Source organism: Nestor notabilis, unplaced genomic scaffold (assembly GCF_000696875.1).
Source record: "Nestor notabilis isolate BGI_N333 unplaced genomic scaffold, ASM69687v1 scaffold15818, whole genome shotgun sequence".
In the NCBI taxonomy this organism is placed as follows: domain Eukaryota; kingdom Metazoa; phylum Chordata; class Aves; order Psittaciformes; family Psittacidae; genus Nestor; species Nestor notabilis.
In genome coordinates, this window is record NW_009938888.1 from 14,049 (window position 1) to 23,893 (window position 9,845).

Consider the following 9,845-nt stretch of genomic DNA (forward strand, 5'->3'; position numbering starts at 1 on the left):
TTCTTGGGAGGCAGCAGGGGATTAAAGAAGTGAACAATACACTACTCAGAGCCCTGAGTTCTCACTAATTCCAAACCTACATGTTATATTTGTCTCACCCATGGAAGGTTTTCCTCTTTGGAGCACCTGAACTGGTGGATGTTGGTTTTCTACATTTTGGGGAAGCTCTACATTTTCAGCTTCTCTCCTTTTTCACTTTATAAATTAGTGGGAAACACATTTTGAAATCCTATCGTTTCTATTCGTCAACCTCCTGCCTACTGCAAAAAAGCCACTCATAGACACTGGACAGCATTCCCAAGACATATACATGAAGGTAGTTCTTTATCACCTCCTCACACTCCTACCAGCTCAGCATCACCAGATTGCAGAGTGAAGCTGCCCTAGCAGGGAACTCAGCTTTTTAAACTGTTGTTGTTACAGACATAATAGATTGTTGCCTCTCTTATTCAAGAGGTTGGCGTTTACTGATTAACTCTAAGATATGCACTCAATTCCCATTTCCCTTGCTTTCAAAATGAGAGGCTTTGGTGGCTGAGGCAGGATGCTAATCAATGCTGCACTAGACTTGCTAAGTATACTATTAACTTAAGCAGACTGTTAGTTATTGTGGTGATTTTTTTTCTTTTTTAAGTTGACTATTTTAACCCATTTACATTAGTGGCAGTACCTCGTTGAAATCAGCTCAGCCTGCAGTGACAGGTTGTCCCATCAACTACTTTAAAACCTGACAAAGCCGTGACAGGGACAACCTTCCTCAATTCTGGCTCAAAAGCAAGAAAGCATTTTTCAGACACAAGCAGAAGAAGGATTTGACCCCTCCTACAAACTTATGTCATTGAAAAAAGCGAGTGGGCTCAAACTGGAAAACCATGCATCTTTTGGGCTACAGGTCTGGCCTCAGTTAACACAGCTCCTTCTTGAGAAATCATGGTACAGGAGTATTACTGGCTGAAGAGCGTTTCTAGACAAACATGCTGTAACACAGTGCATGCACCAAGCCAGCACAGCTATTCAGCCACATCAGGATGCCAGTTGCTGAATGGCTGGATACTCTGAATTAATCCAAGATTGGTTTTGGCTAATACAGAGGAGGATGAAAAAGGCTCTGCACAAGCAGGACATGGATACCACAGCTGCATCCTCAAAAGCTTTGGGAAAAAAGCAGCATAGCATAATCCTCAAGTTAAACTGATGAAAAGCACAACTTTTGTTGGTCTGAGGACATTACATTTGCTGTTGCACATGTCTACACTTAAAACATTGATTCTCAAGAAGTTTCAGGAATGAAAGTCTTACAGACTTTGGAAAAAGTCTTAAGAACCAGACATGCTATTGTTAGGAGCAGAGAAAGAGACAAATTGTAAAAGTCAGACTACATAAATGATTGCAATGGACAAAAATATCAAGCTGAAGAGGTTAGCAGAACAGACAGGATTTGAAATAAGTCTCCGCTTCATAAGTATGCTGGGAACCTAGGTTGTGCCCAACGGAGAACAAGCTTCTTACCAAATTTAACTCTTCATTCTGTCTTACTGCTTCAGAATATGAATCATCAAGTTTTTTCTGCAATTCAGTCAACAGATCTTTGAGCTGAAATGAAGTTTAGAGTTTTAGGATTTGTCTCCTTAGGATGCCCACTTTTCTTCTGCTCAGTTATTAGTGTGTCGCTCTACCCTAAGGTCACAAGCATACAAACTCCTCAGCCACAGGGGCTAAGCATTAGATTAGTTTGCCAGGCAGCTGGGTAACCGAAAAGAAAAAGAACAGTTTTGTCAATTATGTTTACCTCTCTGACTTCTGAAACATAAGTAGATCGTTCTATTTCTGCCTTTTCTAGTTCACTTTCCAAATGTTCTCTCTCTTTTTTAAGCTAGAAACAGAAAAACAGAGTTAAAACAGTTATTTTCAATGCTTCCTTGCAGTATCACTTTCTTGATTTATAATTAGCTATAAACTTATATCAAATATTCCATGACATTTAGAAAGCATTTCAAACCCAGTGATTGAACAGCACATATTTTACGTTTTCAAAGTATAACAGTTTAAAAGAAAAATAACCAATTCTGAGATCATCAACAAGCAGTAAACTGCTGTCTCGCAAGGAAAGAGCCGCAGCAGGTCAGTACAGAAGTAATAAACAGGACGATTTCTAATACCTATCTTCTATGCTTCTTAAAAACATCTGCCAAAAGACTCAGTTTAAACTGCAGCACTGGCTGCACTAATTGCAGGAGAGAAGTCCTAGGAAGTTCAGAATTACAGCATAAGCCTAAATCATGTTTAAGCAAGAGAAAGCTTCAAAGAAAAAGAAAAACCTGCACGTACAGTTTCAACTTCCTTGATTTCTTCCTTTAACCTCTCTACCTCGTGCTCCAAAGAAATAACTGAAGAACGCATCTGCAGTTTTCAAGAAAGATAGATATATCATTTAGTTGGGTTGGTGCAAGACAAACTCTCCACATACACACAAGCTTTCTTCTACAATTTAAAAATATTAATGATGTAATCAGATATTCAACTAATGCAGTATACTAAGTCTCCATTAGAACACCTTTCCTACCTTCTCCCAACACAAAAAGTTCTTTGAAATTTTTAGAGCCCAGATGCCTTAAAGATTTGCAATATAAGGACCAAACCAGTTGTCTATTACCATAGTAAGGGAAGTACCTGCAGTTGGAGATGGAAGCAGGGAATACTGTCTCCATCCTTGTACTGTATGTAGACAAATCCACCATATTTAGCTTTATTAGAGGCTGCATACATGCAGCAGATGATAGCACATCTATAGTGGAAGATCTGACAGCCTTTTAAAAGCCCCTCAAACCAGATGTTTGTAAGTCACCTGTCTGCTCCAAGCTCATACTTTGGTACTCAAATTTACTAAGCAGAATTACTCTAGAAATATTCTTTTGAGAAAAAGCAGTTTGATCTACTTTAATTCTAGATTAAAAAAGAAACATAAAAGACTTCTCTTACCACTTTTCCTAGCTACAGAGCCCTCCTAAAAATGAGGGCTTTGCAAGCAATTTCAAGTGTAATTAGTTGACAATAATGGATTAAGTAGTATTTTAACAGCTTCCAAAATATTTTTTAATCCTATGATACTTAAAATTTAGCACAAAGTCCGTATCTATTCACAGATGGACTTTGAAAAAAATAAAACAAACAGGTGCTTAACAGAAATATAGTCTGATTTTCCAGGATCAAAAAAAAAAAAAAATATATTCCTTGACACATTAATGGAGCACATGTACATTCCTGAGTCTTTGGCTTCTTATCCCATAAGCATTAGTATTACCATGTGCAATATTAATGGCTGCCTCTGTATCACCTGCAAAGGACTGACAGATACTTGTCGTTAAAGACCTTATACGTGTCCTGTTCATTTGTTCTTGCTTCTCTAAAGACAGCAAAAGGAATAGCCAAAGTCTAAAGACATCAACAATTCCTCCACTTTCTAGTTTCTTTTAATGGAAATGCATTCCTTGAAAAAATAAAAATCACTCTTAACATGAAACTAAGTATAGGAGCACCAAAAATACTGCTGTTAAAAGGAGAGATCATTCCTATTATACTGGTTGCAGATTTCACCTTTGCATGCCCAGGTCACACATGCATCAAACCAGGCAGCTAGGGTTGTTCTATACCTGCCTCCACAGTGCTCGAATACCCTCTGCTACTTCAAGCAGAAACTACCCGGCTATTGCAAAAAGCAGATCTTCAGAAATACCTGTTTAAGTTCCTTCTGTGATTCTTCAACTTTTATCTTCCATTTGCTTTCTTCCTCTTCCACACTCCTCTGTAGCCTTTGTAAAATCCCCTCCTAAGAAGAGAGCGGGGTTTGAAAGCTTATAACAGAAGAAAGGCAGCTTGCAACATCACAAGGCACAGGCAACCACGCATCCTGCTTACCGTCTCTGCCAGAACTGACTTATATTTCTCACACTCCAGTTGCAGCAGTATGTGCATTTCCTCGGCCTCTTTCAACTTCTGCTCCATAGCCTAGCAAAGGAGAAGAGAGACCAGAAGGGTCATGTCTCAGCTGACAGATTTGAGTTCTATTATTTATTTCAAGTAGCAAGCTGGTATCATTCATTGGCAGGTCTGTCTTTTCAACCCATGCAAAGACAACAGCAAGTGCAATGTTCACATACAACACTTAAATCACAAATTTTGTGAGCTACTGCAGTAATTCAGAGTTGCCTGAAAAAAACCCCAACAATTACTTGAAAAAGTTAACAGATTTTGTATTTTATAAGCGTTTTCACAACTCTACAAGGTGCTTTTTGAAGATGTAAATACATTTCTGATTTATGCTATGCAAAAATCTATAAAACAATTTTCTTGTCACCTGTTTGCCAAGTTGAACCTCACAATACAGAGCACAATTTGCAAGACTTATACTGGAAAAAAATACACGCACGCAGCAGCTTTCCACTGTTTGTGCCTACCTTGACATCTTCAGATCCTGAAGTCTCTCTCAAGTATTCTTTAGCCATCTTTTCAAACCCACATATCCATTCACTGTGGCTCTATTGGGAAATGCATTCAGTCAAAGTTGAGAATAACCTCAAGAGAACTACCTTCAGGACATCTGCCTCCCAACTGCAAGCTTACGAGCAGCGTTTCAGTCCCCCAGTTCCCTGGAGCTAACATGCATCCTGACAGCAGTTGTTCAGCTAGTACGGCACACAGCCGAGCTACGTCAGCGGGCAGCAACCCAGCATGAGGTTGAGACACACACAGTGCACGAGGGCTTGGACATACAGAAACACTAATGTCTCCCTACAAGGGTTGGGAATCGACAAGACATATTTGAAGACTTAAGGGAATCTATTCCAAAATCCCTGAGCAGTAAAGCAGACACTTGCTGTGGAATTCTAGGGACCTCGCTAGAAAGACTGTTGCATAACCTTACACAAAACCAGTCTTTTTAAAGACTACCTCTCTCAAGATACTAACTTTAGGACATTTGAGAAGAATTTTAAATATGAATATTCAAAGCCTCTAGACATTACAAATTAAATGCAGACCCCATTTTTCCCACCTCACTTATCATTCACACAATCTAAACTTTATGAACCCAGTGCACTTCTCCTTTGCAAACAACTGAAAACCACCAAGAATATAAAATTAGAAATCAGTGGTTTTCAAAGGAACTTTGCAACCAAAACAAACCTTCAAGTTCTGTCTTAACTGGCACTGAGGCAGTGCAGCTCCTCAGGAAAGGGGGGGCCAGCTGTTATCTGCACAGCCACTGGCAAAGATATGGATCCCCATCATGCCAGACAGTGAACAAGCATGCAGCAGACCTTATCTGCCCCTGAAAATGTACTATCTCAGACCCAAGATAACACAGGTGGATGAATCAGATGCTGGGGTGGCAAAGAAAAAAAATCCAACCAAAAAAAAAAACCCCAAAAATACCAAACAAAACAACCAAACCCAAAAGTATAACAACTTTTTTTTTTTTAAGACTCTTCTCAAAGTAACTGCCTGCAGCTTTGCTACTGGCAAGCACAGGCATTACCTGCAGAAGATACTCATGTCCCACTGCAAAAACCTTGGAGCAGAAGGGACTGCAGGGAAATGCTCCAGGCTGTCCAGTGCAGCAGGACCAAAACTCCCCAATGCCAGCAGTAGGGTAGGAAAAGACACGTCTCTTACCACATTAGAAGGAAGAGAGACTTTCGGGAACAGGTTCTGGAGTAGTTCACGCATCTCCACCTTGGCAGCTTCCAAATGCTGCTGCTTCTCCTAAACCAAGAAAAGGTCTCAACGTGAAACTGGGCAACAACACCCTACTTAAGCCAGAAAGTAATTTTTTAAATGAGAAAGGCACTACAGTCTCTAAAATTGTCAGTAAATTGCTTCAAAAATTGACACTGAATTGCTTCAGAATTTGGCCTTCACATTTGTTCGTGCTCAAGCTTTTATTTTCTTAAGTTCTCCTCCAATCTAGCCTGTTTGTACAGAAATTACACCTTCACCTGTTCACAACACAAACTACACTGTGCTGAGTAACTGCATCATACCAACCCTGCCACTCAAGTTAAGCAATCTCAAAAGCAAGAAGTTCGGTCAATCAATTTTTGAAAAATCCACACTTATACAATTTTGGGTGGGAAAAAGTCGCCATAAATTGACATCACCACATAAAAACCAGAGAGTTAAAGTCAAAAGGAAAGTTTGTGTTAATGCACATTTGAACCAGGCCAAGAAAGCAACACTATCTTCTAAATATTATTTTTAAGTACTCAAAAGGGGGACTGTTACATCCTTCTTCCCCAAACTTGGATGCAATGGGAAGTAATTATTAGAGCTGTGTGACAATCTCCAGGTTTTCTTTGTCATTGTTCTGCAAATATAAACACAGAGAGCCAAGGGCACCACAGATCTATTGCTCCATTTATTTAACTTTAAAAGCAGACCAGCCACAGGACATTTGCTTGCTGTGCTTGTGGCATATTGGTTTAATTTAGCTATATGACACCCAGGCTCCCAAGTAAATTTAAATGAAGAAAGCCTGAAACCCTGTATAGAAGGCACCTTTCAACAAAAATCCTTCACTAATATTTGGATTTGTTTTGTTCTTTGACATGAGCGTTACTGCGCCTTGCTGCTCTGAGTTCTTTTGCTGCAAGAGATTGTGGCATTAGTAGGTTGAGATTCAGAGACAGAAACGAATAGGAGACATTAGGTTGTGGAGGTGTGCTAAGCGTGTTAGTTTTCAGCAATTTAGGAACCACCAAGCAAATGGCTGTTTGATGAAGTCTTCCAACTGCAAGAGAAAGCAGGCAAGCATTAGCACACAGCAAAAGCAGGTACGCAACTTCCCTGAATGCAGGGCCGAGCGAAGGGCAGACATCTCCAAAACACAGACGCGCAATCCCAAATCAGAGCTCCTCTGCTTCTAGCTACCTGACTTGTGAGGGGGGGTTTTAAGTTATTTTGATGCTTTTTTTTTTTTAAATTCTGCACAGTGGCAATTAGCACCAAATCAGGCTCACAGCAAATGCAAGCTCATTCAGAGCAATTCACACCCCATACCATTTTGAACATTGGCTCTGATGGTATTTGATGAGCTTCATATGCCTTCAAGAAGGAAATTCACAACTGTGGTGACACCATTTGCCTGAGAAATTCCCAGGGTTTTTAACAATAATTTAGTCCTACTTCTTCCAATAAATTCACTGCAGCACAGCAAAAGCCCAGTAGGAAAAAGCAGGTTGCTCACCAGCAGTTTTTATTCTAGAGCTCCCCACAAGTGAAAAATGACTCACAACAGCTCTAACAATTACGCAAACAAAAATCAAAAAATCAGCATGCCCACAAGCTAAGGATTAAAATAAAAGAAACCTAAAGACAACAGGAAGAAGCAGAGGTGAGAGTATATGAATGATCACTCAAGAATAGACTATATTTAAACTGCAGTAAAAGTTAAATGCCTCCAGTTCATTTAAAAAACCAGCTGCAGATCTGCTTCTAGCTTAATGCATCATTTCTAGCAGTTAACATTACAACCTTGGCAGTCTTGTTCACTTTGTCCTGCAGCAATTTTTCAGTTGATGCCAATGCTTCCATTGCTTTCCAGTTTTTCTCCCGAAGGTCCTAATCATTTTTAGAAAGAATGATTTCAGTTCAGCCAATATTCAAACTGTTTCCGCTTTTACTTCAGAGATATATTTTGCATTACATTCCACCATTTGCATTTAAATGCTGGTTACTGCAAGATGATTTTGCTGGGTAAAATGACATACACTAGCAAAAACAAGTGTGATGCTCAAAGAGTTTGAGTGAAAAGAGGGGGGAAATGCCAATTTCTGCCCAACCTGCCCCCATGTCCAAAACTGATCCAATTACTTATCCAAATTACTTGTCCAAAACTTATCAAATGTTACTGCAGAGCATATGACTACAGCAACCCCACACTTTGACTGCACTTGTAAGAAAAAAGAGGGAAGTTCTCAAAAGTAGTGAGGAACACAGACACCAAACCACAGATTACACAACAGAGTGTTAGGCATGTTGCATTGCAGAACCCACCATGGATCCGAGTATACACAGAGGTGTACACATTTATGGCCCCTGATCTTGCAACCAGATCTACCCATGTAGATCCTTGGGCCTTAACCCAAACCTACTACGCCAAGGCTCGTATCAGAAACACAAAGCTCAGCGCCTTGGTCTGAAGCATTTACCCACGCAGCTCTCTCCACTGTTCCCAAAGAAAACTGGTATGCTGCTCACCAGCCTTCCTGGGAGGTTTTGGGATTTTGCCAGCGGTGAGCACACCCCAGACCTGCATGGAAACATCACCATGCTGTGCTGCACTTCTGCATCTTTCTTGGCAAGGTCATCAAACGTGTACTCCACAAGACATCAACATGCAAGCTCAGTTATAAGGTTGAGAGCTCTTATAAAGAGAGCCTTGCAGCTCTTATCTAGGAAGGATGGTGGGCCTTGTGGGGAGGAGATTACAGTGCTCAGGATTTAAATGAACTTTTTTCAACCCTTCAAACAATCTGCTTTAGCAAAGGTTATTTTGAAAGGCTGTATTCTTTTTAATTGTATTTTTTTAACCCACCACACAAAGTGGCATCCAAATCCTAGTGTGTACCTACACTAGTTTTACTTTACCTGCTATTATTTGCCCACTATCCTAAAGGGCTGTTTGGCAAGACATTAAAACAAAGTTGGATAAAACTGCGATGTGGAAAGCTGGGATGTACAGGCATGGTCTGCCTTTAATAATAGCCAGATTTCTGCCTGCACCACAAAGGGTAATTAGACCTTGTAATTCCCCAGGAAACAGGCATGCATATGTTCTACCTTTCCAGCTCATCTGTCTTCCGAGACTACTCAGCAACTTTAGCTCTGCTTTGTTTCAGTTCTTAAGCAACACTATCTGCACCAAAGCTCATATTTTCAGTATTTTCCTTGTGCATTTTCCTTATATTGTCCCACGTTTAAGCAATAAAGCTTACTGCACAGTATCCACTGGACTTTATACGCTATCACAAAGAGAGAGGTGAGCTAAAAGCACTGTATTTAACAACTTTCTTCCATATAACTTGGAAGATGCCACTCTCTTTCCTATTACAGGAAAGTAAATTCGCAGCTCTGTGATGGAAGAAACAATTATTACTTCCATCCACAAACAACCCATACTGCATCATCAGTGCCTACTGTAAAAAGGAAGGTTCACTGTCCTCCACCTCATTCAGGATCAGGCTTAGTCACTCTTGGAAAGGCAAAGAGCCAGATCCAAGAGCCCTGAAGGTGATGCCTCCTCCCATGGCTACGCACAAGGACCATAACTCTGTCAGAGCACAGCACCTTTTATCTTCCCAGCCTCCCTCCCTAAATTTCCTCTTCTTCCCTTGGCAAAGGACATGTTTCTGAACAGGGCTAACAAGGCTTGAATCCAAGTCTGAGAACTTGCTGCAGCATATGCAAGTCTCCTCCCCCTCATCAAACCAGCAACTTGACAAAGTGCTGATGAAACTCCAAGCAGTGAAGTGAGGAATGCTTAGTCACTCCCAAGGAAAGAGGACAGGAGTGTCCAGGGGACACAATACAGCAGACAACCATCAGAAGCATGTCCTCAGCAGAAAGTCCTAGGCACCAAGGAGTGCTGTGCACACAGGTTGGTTGTTCTCTGGGACTTGGGCTTTTTTGGGTGGGGGAGGGGGAGGAAGGGGGAAAGGTAGAGGTAGGTGGGAGAGATATTTCCTTACGTTGTTCTTTTTCCTCTGTTGCTCAAAAGCATTTCTCTGAGAGGCAAGCTCATTTTGGAGGCTGGCGATTTCCTTCTCTTTTCCTGCAACCCTGCATTATCA

At 40.7% G+C, this 9,845-nt stretch overlaps 1 protein-coding gene across 1 annotated transcript in view; it reads right to left on the reverse strand.

Moving 5' to 3' along the window:
• KTN1 (kinectin 1 (kinesin receptor)) overlaps positions 1–9,845 on the reverse strand; it is a 54,978-nt gene that overhangs the window by 8,590 nt on the left and 36,543 nt on the right. The window contains exons 31-39 of the mRNA XM_010019585.1: positions 9,744–9,834; positions 7,528–7,614; positions 5,671–5,760; positions 4,455–4,535; positions 3,916–4,005; positions 3,734–3,826; positions 2,329–2,400; positions 1,790–1,873; positions 1,510–1,593 (exon numbers count right to left, since the gene is read on the reverse strand). Coding sequence (XP_010017887.1) covers positions 1,510–1,593; positions 1,790–1,873; positions 2,329–2,400; positions 3,734–3,826; positions 3,916–4,005; positions 4,455–4,535; positions 5,671–5,760; positions 7,528–7,614; positions 9,744–9,834 — 772 coding nt within the window. The remainder of the gene's footprint in view (positions 1–1,509; positions 1,594–1,789; positions 1,874–2,328; positions 2,401–3,733; positions 3,827–3,915; positions 4,006–4,454; positions 4,536–5,670; positions 5,761–7,527; positions 7,615–9,743; positions 9,835–9,845) is intronic.